Below are 15460 nucleotides of genomic sequence, written 5' to 3'. Positions count from 1 at the left end.
CACAAGTTACAAAAGGAAAAAAGGTACTGAATATAATAAAGACTTATTATAGCAGAAGGCTAAAAGCTTAATCAAAAGGGCAAGTTTTTAAAGAACGTCTTAAAGGAAGAAAATGAGGTGGACAGGAAGCGAAGTTTTACTGTAGAGTGTAATTTCTAAAGGCAAGGCCAAAAAGCATGATTAAAATTGGGGATGCTCAAGAAACAAACATGAGCGGGGCACAAACATCTCGGAGGGTTGTTTGGCTATTTTATTGCACAATTCTAACTGTCATTGCAGAGGCAATTGTAAACTAGCTTCTTGAATACAACCAAGTGGCTTTTCTAGATCATGTCAGAAGCCATTTAAGAGCCAACCACATTGTTCAGGATGTGGAGATGTATGTAGGATAGACTGTGTCAGGGTGATGTATCATAGAAAAGGATATCCATGATTGAACCCCCAGAGAAGATAACTACATGAGATGAAATAAGTAGAGAAACAATGGAGGCAGTCACACTCAACAGTTAAAAGAACAGAAGCATCTTTTACTATATAGCATCTTTGGGATAATAATTATTTTTTTAAAAAACCCAATTAGCCCAAAACCTTCCCTCTGGGATGAAATGAGGGAGCAACAAACCAAGAGAACCCAGAAAGAAGGAAGAAACAGGCTTTTAACAGGTACAAATAGAAAAAAAATCAACTGAGGCCCTGGTGCAGTAAATAAAGTTCAGAGGTGAACTTAAAAAAACAATTAGGAGAGCAAACAGGGATAGAAAAGAAAGGTAAGATTAGGGAGATGCCCAAGATATTCCCTAAGTATATCAAGTGGGAGGCGATGACCTAGAGGTACTGCCACTAGTCTATTAAGCCAGGTTTAAGACCCCGTGGCGGACGGTGGAATTTAAATTCAATAAATATCTGGAAGTAAAACTCTAATAATGACCATGAAAGCACTGCCGATTGTTGGGAAAAAAATCCAACTGGTTCACTAATACCATTGAGGGAAGGAAATCTGGCATCCTTTCCTACCCTGGCCTCCATGTGACTCCAGACCCAAAGCAAGTGGGTATCTCTCAACTGCCCGCTGATATGGCCTGAAATAGCAAGCCACTTAGTTGTAAAAATCACTCTAAAAATGTCTAACAAAGAAACAAAACCAGATGGACTACCTGTGGAATTACGAACCAGAGTCTCATCAGTGGAAGAAAAACTGCCGAAGAAAATTCTAAAGAACAAGCAAGCACGGGTTGGTCAGGGACAGTTAGCATGGCTTTGTGAGAGGGAGATCATTCCTAACAAATCTGCCTGAATTTTGAGTAGGTGACCAGGTGTGTAGATGATAGGAGTGCACTTGAGGTATTTAATATGGATTTCAACAAAACTTTTGACAGTCCCCAAAACTGATCATGAAGGTAACTTGGCTAGTTGGATCCAAAATCAGCTAACTGTAGGAGAAAGAGGATGGTGGCAGAAGGTAGCTTGTGTGACTGGAGGCTGGTATCCAATAGCATATCACAAGATTCATTACTGGGTGCCTGATGTTGGTGACATATGTAAGTGATAGAGAAGAAAATAAGAGGGTATCAAATGCTAATTTGTAGATGACACAAATATCAGCCAGATAGTTTACAGTAAGAAATAAGGCTTTAGGTTGGATTGGTCAGATCAATAGCAGATGTATTTTAACTAGCAATGAATGATGGAATACTAGGGAGCTCAGAGGAACAGGCAAAGAATAAAGAACAACACAGCAAAGGAATAGGCCCTTCAGCCCTCCAAGCCCGCGCCAACACATTTTGCCCTACTACACTAAAACTAATCTTCACTTAGAGGATGAGCATTTTTGCCAGTGAAAGTTATGCCATTTAATGAAATGTGAGGCTGGATGAACACAGCAGGCCAAGCAGCATCTCAGGAGCACAAAAGCTGACGTTTCAGGCCTAGACCCTTCATCAGAGAGGGGGATGGGGTGGGGGTTCTGGAATAAATAGGGAGAGAGGGGGAGGCGGACCGAAGATGGAGAGAAAAGAAGATAGGTAGAGAGGAGAGTATAGGTGGGGAGGTAGGGAGGGGATAGGTCAGTCCAGGGAAGACGGACAGGTCAAGGAGGTGGGATGAGGTTAGTAGGTAGGAGATGGGGGTGCGGCTTGGGGTGGGAGGAAGGGATGGGTGGGAGGAAGAGCAGGTTAGGGAGGCAGAGACAGGTTGGACTGGTTTTGGGATGCAGTGGGTGGAGGGGAAGAGCTGGGTTGGTTGTGTGGTGCAGTGGGGGGAGGGGGCGAACTGGGCTGGTTTAGGGATGCGGTGGGGGAAGGGGAGATTTTGAAGCTCGAGATGTCCACATTGATACCATTAGGCAGCAGGGTTCCCAAGCGGAATATGAGTTGCTGTCCCTGCAACCTTCGGGTGGCATCATTGTGGCACTGCAGGAGGCCCATGATGGACATGTCATCTAAAGAATGGGAGGGGGAGTGGAAATGGTTTGCGACTGGGAGGTGCAGTTGTTTGTTGCGAACCGAGCGGAGGTGTTCTGCAAAGCGGTCCCCAAGCCTCCGCTTGGTTTCCCCAATGTAGAGGAAGCCACACCGGGTACAGTGGATGCAGTATACCACATTGGCAGATGTGCAGGTGAACCTCTGCTTAATGCGGAATGTCATCTTGGGGCCCGGGATAGGGGTGAGGGAGGAGGTGTGGGGGCAGGTGTAGCATTTCCTGCGATTGCAGAGGAAGGTGCCGGGTGTGGTGGGGTTGGAGGGCAGTGTGGAGCGAACAAGGGAGTCACAGAGAGAGTGGTCTCTCCGGAAAGCAGACAGGGGTGGGGATGGAAAAATGTCTTGGGTGGTGGGGTCGGATTGTAGATGGCGGAAGTGTCGGAGGATGATGCGTTGTATCCGGAGGTTGGTGGGGTGGTGTGTGAGAATGAGGGAGATCCTCTTTGGGCGGTTGTGGCAGGGGCGGGGTGTGAGGGATGTGTTGCGGGAAATGCGGGAGACGCGGTCAAGGGCGTTCTCGATCACTGTGGGTGGAAAGTTGCGGTCCTTGAAGAACTTGGACATCTGGGATGTGCGGGAGTGGAATGTCTTATCGTGGGAGCAGATGCGGCGGAGGCGGAGGAATTGGGAATAGGGGATGGAATTTTTGCAAGAGGGTGGGAGGAGGTGTATTCTAGGTAGCTGTGGGAGTCGGTGGGCTTGAAATGGACATCAGTTACAAGCTGGTTGCCTGAGATGGAGACTGAGAGATCCAGGAAGATGAGGGATGTGCTGGAGATGGCCCAGGAGAACTGAAGGTTGGGGTGGAAGGTGTTGGTGAAGTGGATGAACTGTTCGAGCTCCTCTGGGGAGCAAGAGGCAGCGCCGATACAGTCATCAATGTACCGGAGGAAGAGGTGGGGTTTGGGGCCTGTGTAGGTTCCTCTTTGTAGGTTACGTGGAACAGTCCCTCTTCCGCACCTACACAGGCCCCAAACCCCACCTCTTCCTCCGTTACATTGATTACTGTATCGGCACCGCCTTTTGCTCCCCAGAGGAGCTCGAACAGTTCATCCACTTCACCAACGCCTTCCACCCCAACCTTCAGTTCTCCTGGGCCATCTCCAGCACATCCCTCACCTTCCTGGATCTCTCAGTCTCCATCTCAGGCAACCAGCTTGTAACTGATGTCCATTTCAAGCCCACTGACTCCCACAGCTACCGAGAATACACCTCCTCCCACCTACCCTCCTGCAAAAATTCCATCCCATACTCCCAATTCCTCCGCCTCCGCCGCATCTGCTCCCACAATAAGACATTCCACTCCCGCACATCCCAGATGTCCAAGTTCTTCAAGGACCGCAACTTTCCCCCCATAGTGATCGAGACACCCTTGACCACGTCTCCCGCATTTCCCGCAACACATCCCTCACACCCCGCCCCCGCCACAACCGCCCCAAGAGGATCCCCCTCGTTCTCACACACCACCCCACCAACCTCCGGATACAACGCACCATCCTCCGACACTTCCGCCATCTATAATCCGACCCCACCACCCAAGACATTTTTCCATCCCCACCCCTGTCTGCTTTCCGGAGAGACCACTCTCTCCGTGACTCCCTTGTTCGCTCCACACTGCCCTCCAACCCCACCACACCCGGCACCTTCCCCTGCAACTGCAGGAAATGCTACACCTGCCCCCACACCTCATCCCTCACCCCTATCCCAGGCCCCAAGATGACTTTCCATATTAAGCAGAGGTTCACCTGCACATCTGCCAATGTGGTATACTGCATCCACTGTACCCGGTGTGGCTTCCTCTACATTGGGGAAACCAAGCGGAGGCTTGGGGACCGCTTTGCAGAACACCTCCGCTCGGTTCGCAACAAACAACTGCACCTCCCAGTCGCAAACCACTTCCACTCCCCCTCCCATTCTTTAGATGACATGTCCATCATGGGCCTCCTGCAGTGCCACAATGATGCCACCCGAAGGTTGCAGGAACAGCAACTCATATTCCGCTTTGGAACCCTGCAGCCTAATGGTATCAATGTGGACTTCACCAGCTTCAAAATCTCCCCTTCCCCCACCGCATCCCTAAACCAGCCCAGTTCGCCCCCTCCCCCACTGCACCACACATCCAGCCCAGCTCTTCCCCTCCACCCACTGCATCCCAAAACCAGTCCAACCTGTCTCTGCCTCCCTAACCTGCTCTTCCCCCCACCCATCCCTTCCTCCCACCCCAAGCTGCACCCCATCTCCTACCTACTAACCTCATCCCACCTCCTTGACCTGTCCGTCTTCCCTGGACTGACCTATCCCCTCCCTACTTCCCCACCTATACTCTCTCCACCTATCTTCTTTTCTCTCCATCTTCGGTCCGCCTCCCCCTCTCTCCCTATTTATTCCAGTTCCCTCCCCCCATCCCCCTCTCTGATCAAGGGTCTAGGCCCAAAATGTCAGCTTTTGTGCTCCTGCGATGCTGCTGGGCCTGCTGTGTTCATCCAGCCTCACATTTTATTATCTTGGGTTCTCCAGCATCTGCAGTTCCCATTATCAGAGGTATGCCATTTGTTTGGTCTTTGTAGCACATTTGAACAGTTCTCAGTCTATGGAAGTTGAGAGACGTGAATATGAAGCTTGCACCAAAATAAAACATGAATTTTGAAACTGGTGAAGTCCACATTGATACCATATGGCTGCAGGGTTCCCAGGCGGAATATGAGTTGCTGTTCCTGCAACCTTCGGGTGGCATCATTGTGGCAGTGCAGGAGGCCCATGATGGACATGTCATCAAGAGAATGGGAGGGGGAGTGGAAATGGTTTGCGACTGGGAGGTGCAGTTGTTTGTTGCGAACTGAGCGGCGGTGTTCTGCAAAGCGGTCCCCAAGCCTCCGCTTGGTTTCCCCAATGTAGAGAAAGCCGCACCGGGTACAGTGGATGCAGTATACCACATTGGCAGATGTGCAGGTGAACCTCTGCTTAATGTGGAATGTCATCTTGGGGCCTGGGATGGGGGTGAGGGAGGAGGTGTGGGGACAAGTGTAGCATTTCCTGCGGTTGCAGGGGAAGGTGCCGGGTGTGGTGGGGTTGGAGGGCAGTGTGGAGCGAACAAGGGAGTCACGGAGAGAGTGGTCTCTCCGGAAAGCAGACAGGGGTGGGGATGGAAAAATGTCTTGGGTGGTGGGGTCGGATTGTAAATGGCGGAAGTGTCGGAGGATAATGCGTTGTATCCGGAGGTTGGTAGGGTGGTGTGTGAGAACGAGGGGGATCCTCTTGGGGCGGTTGTGGCGGGGGCGGGGTGTGAGGGATGTGTCGCGGGAAATGCGGGAGACGCGGTCAAGGGCGTTCTCAATCACCGTGGGGGGGAAGTTGCGGTCCTTGAAGAACTTGGACATCTGGGATGTGCGGGAGTGGAATGTCTTATCGTGGGAGCAGATGCGGCGGAGGCGGAGGAATTGGGAATAGGGGATGGAGTTTTTGCAGGAGGGTGGGTGGGAGGAGGTGTATTCTAGGTAGCTGTGGGAGTCGGTGGGCTTGAAATGGACATCAGTTACAAGCTGGTTGCCTGAGATGGAGACTGAGAGGTCCAGGAAGGTGAGGGATGTGCTGGAGATGGCCCAGGTGAACTGAAGGTTGGGGTGGAAGGTGTTGGTGAAGTGGATGAACTGTTCGAGCTCCTCTGGGGAGCAAGAGGCGGTGCCGATACAGTCATCAATGTACCGGAGGAAGAGGTGGGGTTTGGGGCCTGTGTAGGTGCGGAAGATGAAATCTCCCCTTCCCCCACTGCATCCCTAAACCAGCCCAGTTCATCCCCTCCCCCCACTGCACCACACAACCAGCCCAGCTCTTCCCCCCCACCCACTGCATCCCAAAACCAGTCCAACCTGTCTCTGCCTCCCTAACCGGTTCTTCCTCTCACCCATCCCTTCCTCCCACCCCCAGCCGCACCCCCAGCTACCTACTAACCTCATCCCACCTCCTTGACCTGTCCGTCTTCCCTGGACTGACCTATCCCCTCCCTACCTCCCCACCTACACCCTCTCCACCTATCTTCTTTGCTCTCCATCTTCGGTCCGCCTCCCCCTCTCTCCCTATTTATTCCAGTTCCCTCCCCCCATCCCCCTCTCTGATGAAGGGTCTAGGCCCGAAACGTCAGCTTTTGTGCTCCTGAGATGCTGCTTGGCCTGCTGTGTTCATCCAGCCTCACATTTTATTATCTTGGAATCTCCAGCATCTGCAGTTCCCATTATCTCTGAGACTTCACATTAACGCAGCTTTGAGGCTTGCCAGGGATGGTAGGCAAACAATGGGACTTTGGTGCTTAAGCACTGACTGTGGCTAAGTGTATGTGATATTGGTAGGATAAAAATCTCGGGGTGCTTAGGCACAGAGCCCTGAAGGTGCAGGACAGGTTGATAGGGTGGCTAAGAAGCCATACAGAACACTTTCCTTTCAGTCATAGCATAAGTTATAACAACAAGGAGGTTATGTTGGAGTTGTACAGAAGTTTGGTTAGGCTACAGCTGGAGTTCTATGTGCAGTCCTGGTCACCACACTATACAAAAGGATACAAGTGCACTGGAGGAGTGCAGAGAACATTCACCAGGCTGTTGCCTGGGATGGTGCAGTTTAGCTACGAACAGAGGCTGGATAAGGTCAGATTATTTTCATTAGAGCAGAGAAACCTGAATGGAGACCTGATTGGAGTGTGCAAGATTCCGAGGGACATGGGACAGCTTGGATAAAAATCAGCTGTTCCTTTAAGTTGAAGGGTCAATAACAAGGGGGAATATTTTTAAGGTGAAAGGCAGGTGGTTTAAGAGGGGATTTGAGGAAAAGTTTGGGTGGGTGGGAATCTCAAATGCACTGTGTTTGACGGGGGTAGTTGAGGCAGAAAACCTCAGAAGCTTAAAAGTACTTGGATGAGCACATGAAATGTCACAGGATTCAAGGCTATTTGCCAAGTATTGGAAAGTAGGAGGCAATGTAGATTTGAACTAGGTTTTTTTTTTGTCCTGGTCACCACACTATACAAAAGGATACAAGTGCACTGGAGGAGTGCACCCACTGTACCCGGTGTGGCTTCAGACTCAAAAGGTTGAATTGTCTTTTTGGTACTGTATGATTCTACAAAGATTATGGGGATATAGAGAAGTGATGTGATAATGGGAACTGCAGATGCTGGAGAATCCAAGATAATAAAATGTGAGGCTGGATGAACACAGCAGGCCAAGCAGCATCTCAGGAACACAAAGCTGACGTTTCGAGCCGAGACCCTTCATCAGAGAGGGGGATGGGGTAAGGGTTCTGGAATAAATAGGGAGAGAGGGGGAGGCGGACCGAAGATGGAGAGAAAAGAAGATAGGTGGAGAGGAGAGTATAGGTGGGGAGGTAGGGAGGGGATAGGTCAGTCCAGAGAAGACGGATAGGTCAAGGAGGTGGGATGAGGTTAGTAGGTAGGAGATGGAGGTGCGGCTTGGGGTGGGAGGAAGGGATGGGTGAGAGGAAGAACAGGTTAGGGAGGCAGAGACCAGGTTGGACTGGTTTTGGGATGCAGTGGGGGGAGGGGACGAACTGGGCTGGTTTTGGGATGCGGTGGGGGAAGGGGAGATTTTGAAGCTGGTGAAGTCCACATTGATACCATTGGGCTGCAGGGTTCCCAAGCGGAATATGAGTTGCTGTTCCTGCAACCTTCGGGTGGCATCTTTGCGGCACTGCAGGAGGCCCATGATGGACATGTCATCTAAAGAATGGGAGGGGGAGTGGAAATGGTTTGCGACTGGGAGGTGCAGTTGTTTATTGCGAACCGAGCGGAGGTGTTCTGCAAAGCGGTCCCCAAGCCTCCGCTTGGTTTCCCCAATGTAGAGGAAGCCACACCGGGTACAGTGGATGCAGTATACCACATTGGCAGATGTGCAGGTGAACCTCTGCTTAATTTGGAAAGTCATCTTGGGGCCTGGGATAGGGGTGAGGGAGGAGATGTGCGGGCAAGTGTAGCATTTCCTGCAGTTGCAGGGGAAGGTGCCGGATGTGGTGGGGTTGGAGGGCAGTGTGGAGCGAACAAGGGAGTCACGGAGAGAGTGGTGTCTCTGGAAAGCAGACAAGGGTGGGGATGGAAAAATGTCTTGGGTGGTGGGGTCGGATTGTAGATGGCGGAAGTGTTGGAGGATGACTTTCCATATTAAGCAGAGGTTCACCTCCACATCTGCCAATGTGTTATACTGCATCCACTGTACCCGGTGTGGCTTCCTCTACATTGGGGAAACCAAGCGGAGTCTTGGGAACCGCTTTGCAGAACACCTCCGCTCGGTTTGCAATAAACAACTGCACCTCCCAGTCGCAAACCATTTCCACTCCCCCTCCCATTCTTTAGATGACATGTCCATCATGGGCCTCCTGCAGTGCCACAATGATGCCACCCGAAGGTTGCAGGAACAGCAACTCATATTCCGCTTGGGAACCCTGCAGCCCAATGGTATCAATGTGGACTTCACCAGCTTCAAAATCTCCCCTTCCCCCACTGCATCCCAAAACCAGCCCAGTTCGTCCCCTCCCCCCACTGCACCACACATCCAGCCCAGCTCTTCCCCTCCACCCACTGCATCCCAAAACCAGTCCAACCTGCCTCTGCCTCCCTAACCTGTTCGTCCTCTCACCCATTGCTTCCTCCCACCCCAAGCCGCACCTCCATCTCCTACCTACTAACCTCAGCCCACCTCCTTGACCTGTCCGTCTTCCCTGGACTGACCTATCCCCTCCCTACCTCCCCACCTATACGCTCCTCTCCACCTATCTTCTTTTCTCTCCATCTTCAGTCTGCCTCCCCCTCTCTCCCTATTTATTCCAGAACCCTCACCCCATCCCCCTCTCTGATGAAGGGTCTAGGCCCGAAACGTTAGCTTTTGTGCTCCTGGGATGCTGCTTGGCCTGCTGTGTTCTTCCAGTCTCACATTTTATTATCTATAGAGAAGCGATGCCATGGATGACATTTGGCTTGTTTACCTTTATTTGCTGAAACATAAAGTTTAAGAGCAGGGAGACTATGCTGAAGCTATATAAAACAGTAGTTAGGCCACTGCTTGAGTAGTGTGTGCAAATCTAGAATTCATATTATAGGAAGGATGTGACTGAATTGAGAGGATGCAAAGGAGATTTAACAGGATGTTGCCTGGGCTTGAAGGTTTTAGTTATGGGGAGACATTAGGTAACCTGGTATTAAGTGTGAGAAGTCTTTTCTTAGACACCGTAAATTGGTTTCTTGTGATGACAAGTGAGCTTTATTCTTCCCAAGTATTTCTCATTCAATACAATAACTACTGCATTGTTGACACCAGTCTCTAAGTGAAATAAAACTGAGAATAAATTACTTGGCACAATTGCTACTGAAAACAAATGTTAGCTGTCAACTATGACAATCTTTTGACATAAATCTTTAAAATGTCATTGCAGATAAAAGTAAGAAAAGAGGATCACACTGCTAGTGGTTATGTTTCTTAAGCTTTGAAATCTCACCATGTCAACTCACAAATGTAATTAATTTAACTCTGAAATAAACTAGAAAGTTAGCATCAGTGATGGTGATGTAAAAACTGAACTGATTACACTGCGTCGTCTCGGAGAGACATCTGTCATTCCTACCCAGACGAGCCACCTATGTTTCCAGACTCACAGCAGTATGGTTGACTTTTAATTGCCTCTGAAATGGCCGAGCAAGCAACTCGTTAGTATCAAGAATCCAGTTCAATTTTCTGAAGAGCAATTATTCAGGTGCAATAAATGAACCATAGAATCTACGTAGATATCCGTGATCCCCTCAATTTTGTTTCTTGAGCACTCCCAATGCTAAGCTTTCCACCATTTCTGGATATGTCTTTAGCAATTAAACTCATTAAACAAATTTGCTTTAAATGCTGGTCTTGTCAATGGAACACACCCCACAAATGAACGAAATTTCAATAAAAAAAAACTATGCTCACATTTGCTCTTTGCATCCTTGCTTCCTATGTCAACTATTTTGTCTTTCAATGTCAGTTTTTTGGCATGCACCTCCTCTTTTTCTTCCTCCTTTTCTTCCTCCTTGGAACAGACTGGTTCATTCTCATCCTTTGGAGCAGACTCTGCATCTGCTACCACTACTGACTCGGTCTCCTCCTGAATGGTGGGTTCTTCTAAACATTTCTGTGTTCTCTTTCTCAGTTCTGTCATTTCACCTACAGAGTTAAACCTTCAATGATATTGAAAATATTAAATTGCTTGGAACAATAAACACTCCAAATTCACTTCCCAAAAAATAGGAAATTACCATTATTCACCATTGGCATCTCTGGCATAAAAATAACTTAGAACAAAGTGATTGCTCTTCATGAGGTACACAGTCAAACTTCTTTTCTCATTAGACAGATAAACAGAAATGTTGTAGCTGTAAAAATACTAAATACTGTATATTCGATCCTACAATAGCTGCCAGATCTAAAGATTTTAAATATCTGGAATTTGTTGCTAAAATTGAAACAATAATATTAATGCTATGCCCTCAAAATATTTACTGCCCCAATTAACTGGCTTAGTATGCCATAGCAAATGGAAAATAAAATATTAAAGAATAATTCATACTTTACACCTGGTATATATTCTGTTGAGGCATAAAAGCTCCACAAATAATATAGTCTGACTGGTCCTAAATTAGACAGTACAGCTGGTAAGAGAGTTAAAGACGTCTTGAGTCAGGGCTGCTGGCAATCAATGTCATTTCTGGCTTTTGGTTCTGTTTCTGATTTACAGACTGATTTATGGGATAGAAGGTAAAGGCAACCATATGGAGTTAAATCGCAGATCAAACATGGTCCACTGAATGGCAGAACAGGTTTGAGGGCCTGAATGGCATACTCCTGGTTTCAGGTTCCTCCTCGTATGATCCTATGTTCCTATGTCAGAATACCAAACCTCAAATGTGTGAACCAGAAGCCAATGGAGAAATATATACATTTGGAAAATTGGAAGAATGCTATGCACAGTGTGCACTTTTATCAGTTACTGCACGTATTTAATAAGTATGAAACTGGAAAACTATTTTATCATATTGCATTATTTCATTATCCATGACAATCTTCTGGTCAGTGGCTACCCAGAGATATAAGAAGTGTCACTCAGGCATATTTTATCTTGCTGATAATTTGACACTCTTTGACCTGTTGGAGGGTTCCTTAAATCTTCAACATTGTGTTTTGTGCAAGCAGTACATGCCACTGTTTTTGCTGCAGTAGCTTTTTCATGTGGGCATCAGGTTTGTTATGTTGGCAGCATCGAAACTCAGTCTATTGATCACAGTCATCGAGAGGCGTATGAAAGTCAAGCTCTACCACGATGCCAGGAATAGTCAGACGTGTTCACAGTTTGGTAACTACTCGTGTCGCTGGGTGGACTACCGGTAATGGGCTCAAACTGCTTGTACCATTGAACTCACTGAATGGTGAGTCTATAGATCTTTCAGTGTTTCCAGACTTCAAATGTCTGGACTGGAGAGGTTAAGGTGAATTAGATTTAGGGAAAACACATAATGATAACAAAATAAGCAAGAAGCTAGAGGATTGGGAGGATTTGGGGTTTTACTAGAGAATAACCAAGAAATTATGAAAAAGTAAGCAGCAAGAAAACTTAAATATTGTATTGGCTGATATATGGACGTATAAAACAAAGAGACTGGAAAATTTAAACACAAATCCCTTACAGGCAGAGAAAAGAAAAATTATGGTGGGAAATAAGGAATTGCAGAGATCTTAAACAAATACATTTTAATCGATCTCTATGATAATTAGTGGACAAGGACGAGGCTCTGCAGAAATACAGTGCCTGCCAAAACGAAGGGCACCCTGAATGACCCAAGGGATCACAGAAAACTTAATCTAACTACTGATCCAATCTTGTTCAGAACAGAAGACATAAAAGTCTTCAAGACTGTGTGACTTCAGCAAAACAAACTCAGACACTGGGAGCTACGTTGGACGGAGATATTTATCCGTGGTTTACATGGAGTTGGTAAGAAATTAAATTCAGGCATCCTTATTTATTAAACTGTACTGCACAAGAGAAATATTTATTATGTGTAATTTACACTTAATGGCACAAATGTACTTATCTAACTGACAGACAAGAAGTAAAATAATGGCCATTGGTTTACAGTGGCTCAGTGGTTAGCACTGCTGCCTTACGATGTCAGGGACCTGAGCTCCATTCCACTCTCAGGCAGCAACTTGTATGGGTTTCCTCTGGGTGCTCTGGTTTCCTCCCACAGTCAAAAGATGTGAGGTTAGGTGCATTGGCCATGTCAAATTACCCACAGTGTCCAGGGATGCACAGGCTAGGTGGCTTAGCTGTGGGAAATGCAGGGTTACAGGGAGAGACAAAGGAGGTGAGTTTGGGTGGGTTGCTCTTCAGAGGAGCAGTGTGGACTTGATAGGGATTCTATTTATTATTCACAGTGCTTTACGTGCTTAAAACATTTCAATGGAATCTAAAATTTACTCAGACAAGTACATCTGAAAATAAATGCAAATGTACCTCAGAGTTTGAGTTGAAACAATTTCAGAATCCAAGGTGAGAAGAAAGACAATGTGACGCATCAGGGTGCAAGTTGTGGATCAAATGCTTCAAATGGTATTTAGCCAAGAAGCAAGTTGTGATAGTACAAGAAAAAGTTGATTGTTCAGGGACGGCAAGGAGAATGACTAGAGGAAGAAATTATTTTCTCTAACAAGCTTGAAGTAGATGTCTCCAAAACAAAAGATTATACAACTTTGTGACAATGGAATATGTACTTTGCACGGACGAATGAAGCAATGTAAATATTGCAATCCAAAAGAAACTGCAGGAACAGGGACACCAAGAATGCTTGAAAAAAGGCAGGCCGTGCCAAAAAGAAGAGAACAGTTTATGGTAATCGGCAAAATAATCAGAGGGAGATAAGCAGATTTTTTTTAAATTACCGTAATTCATTATGATCTAGAGTGAGCATCTATAAGGTCACTGGAAACAAATTCAACATTTTCAAAATTAGATAAACATCTGAAAGATGCAAAATGGCAATGTTATCATAAATGAACAGTTGAGTAGAACGAAGCTTTTCAAACAGCCAGCACAATGATGTTGGGGCAAACAGTGTCCGCTTAAGCTGCATTCTACCGTTCCTGTGAGAACTCAAAAAGGGACAATCAAATGCATTCAATTGTCTGACTAGCTCAAGTGTGGATGGACAAAATGAGCAATATAAGGTACAACAGTTAGAAAAATGTACTCTATCTTCACATTTCAGTCTAAAAATTGTAAATAGTTCTGTTTCACTCAGCTGCTTAAGGAAGAGAATTTCTGTGAAGATTAAAAAAGATGCAACAAGTGAACATGCAGCTATTTCGGGTCATCTTGGAGCTACTGAGCTAGGATTGGAAGTTTTATAAAATCAGATTAAGAAGCAGGAATTCATGTTTAATAGTCTGGATATTTTCACACCACCCAAGTGTTACGAAAAGGAAGATTAGCATCTCTAACCTAATAAGAGGAATTTCAGCCTGAGTGATAGATCTTAGGATTGCAGTAGCAAACTAAGCTAACTGGCTAAACATCAAAAGTGCTGTGGGGTACTAATTTTTAAATCATTTATAGGGTATCGCTTTTGATGCTTTGGGCAATATTTATTGCCAATTTTTAAAATCTATCCTCTAGTCAGTAGGCAGGAAGCAGAGTTTGTGGCAGGGACTGAAGGCAACAGCTTCTATCGCCCCAGCCTTTACAGGGTACTGTCAGCAACCGATTTGACTGGAAGATGCCTGAAGCGAGCCCAGTTGTGGTCCTATCTGCGGCACACACCTACACTTGCCATCAGTTGTCACTTAGCGATAAACTGAAGCGAAAGACTTTGCTGGCCTTCCCTCTCGTTCAGCAGTGCTGAGGCCGATTACAAAGTCCCAGATTTGATCAGATAACTCTTTCCAATTGGTCTGCAAAGCTTAATAATGATCAGAGAATGATCCCATCCAAAGATGAAATTTGTTCAAAATGGTGATAGATTTTTTGAGCAATTTTTTTTAAATCACCTTTTTGGTATTGCAACTTTTCAAATGATCCCTGTACTTTGTTTTTCACCTAACACCAAGGCGCACATGAACCTAACTACATGCCAATCGTATGCTTCAAACGAACAGGGGCACTGCTATTTTTTTAAACTGACTTAACTAAGCCTCATATAATACATTCAACAATCGATCGCACAACGCACGTCCACAATTCATGCTTCCGGAGCTCAGATGTATTTACACCAAGGCAGGAAGGGCAATGGTAACACTCAGGCTGTCTTCCTGTTTTAAAAGCCCCTGGTTCAATTTACGGATGTACTTTGCAACTATGGAAGCCCGACCGCGGGTATAATCAATTCGGCATTGTATTTTTTTAAAAAAAGAGAATAAAATGCAATTCAAATCTTGTTGTGGCCATTCAGTTTTTGCAAGATACATTGATGAAGACAGATACAAACCTGATACATTCATAACCCGAGCCAGCGAGCATGCGCGCGCGGCCTGTGCGTGCGTGCGCGTGCTGCTTGGGCAATTGTAGCTTTTGCAGATAAACAGCGAAGCAGCAGAAGCTGCTGTAAAATGCAATATCAAGCATTTGTAACTGTATAAGCATATGCAATCTTAGGATGCTAACTTTACCGATAATCAAACGACCCATTAACCTTTCTCTCCAGTCAGAATTCCCCGCGTGGGTGCTGCAGGTAATTGTGTCCGACTGGTTCAAAACATGGTTCCCAGGCGTCAAAAAAAAGCTCTTTTGACGAGGAAGTTTCAGCTTTGTTATAATCCTCCATTTCCTCATGAGATAAGGTGTATTCATTGATTTATTCATTGAAACATGTGATCGCATTCTGTTTACTTACCATTGTTGATCGTAAATGAAACAAAAACGTCATGTAAGAAGTGTGCAGGGCTTGAGAGTTCAGTACAATTTGC

The 15460-nt window shown here is 46.5% G+C and overlaps 1 protein-coding gene across 4 annotated transcripts in view; it reads right to left on the bottom strand.

The window, feature by feature from the left end:
- Nucleotides 1–15251, bottom strand: part of LOC125451698 (probable C-mannosyltransferase DPY19L4) — a 95126-nt gene extending 79875 nt beyond the window's left edge. The window contains exons 1-2 of one of the 4 annotated variants that reach the window (XM_048529203.2): nucleotides 15164–15251; nucleotides 10436–10683 (exon numbers count right to left, since the gene is read on the bottom strand). In XM_048529203.2, coding sequence (XP_048385160.1) covers nucleotides 10436–10664 — 229 coding nt within the window. In that variant the 5' untranslated portion in view covers nucleotides 10665–10683; nucleotides 15164–15251. Of the gene's footprint in view, nucleotides 1–10435; nucleotides 10684–13441; nucleotides 13485–14982; nucleotides 15012–15163 lie in introns of those variants that run through there. The other 3 variants (XM_059646141.1, XM_048529204.2, XM_059646140.1) reach the window with 3 other exon arrangements.
- Between the last annotated feature and the right edge of the window lie 209 nt (nucleotides 15252–15460).

This window comes from Stegostoma tigrinum, chromosome 5, assembly GCF_030684315.1.
Source record: "Stegostoma tigrinum isolate sSteTig4 chromosome 5, sSteTig4.hap1, whole genome shotgun sequence".
Classification (NCBI taxonomy): domain Eukaryota; kingdom Metazoa; phylum Chordata; class Chondrichthyes; order Orectolobiformes; family Stegostomatidae; genus Stegostoma; species Stegostoma tigrinum.
Note: the sequence above shows the minus strand (reverse complement) of the source record. Positions and strands in the feature narration are given on the sequence as shown.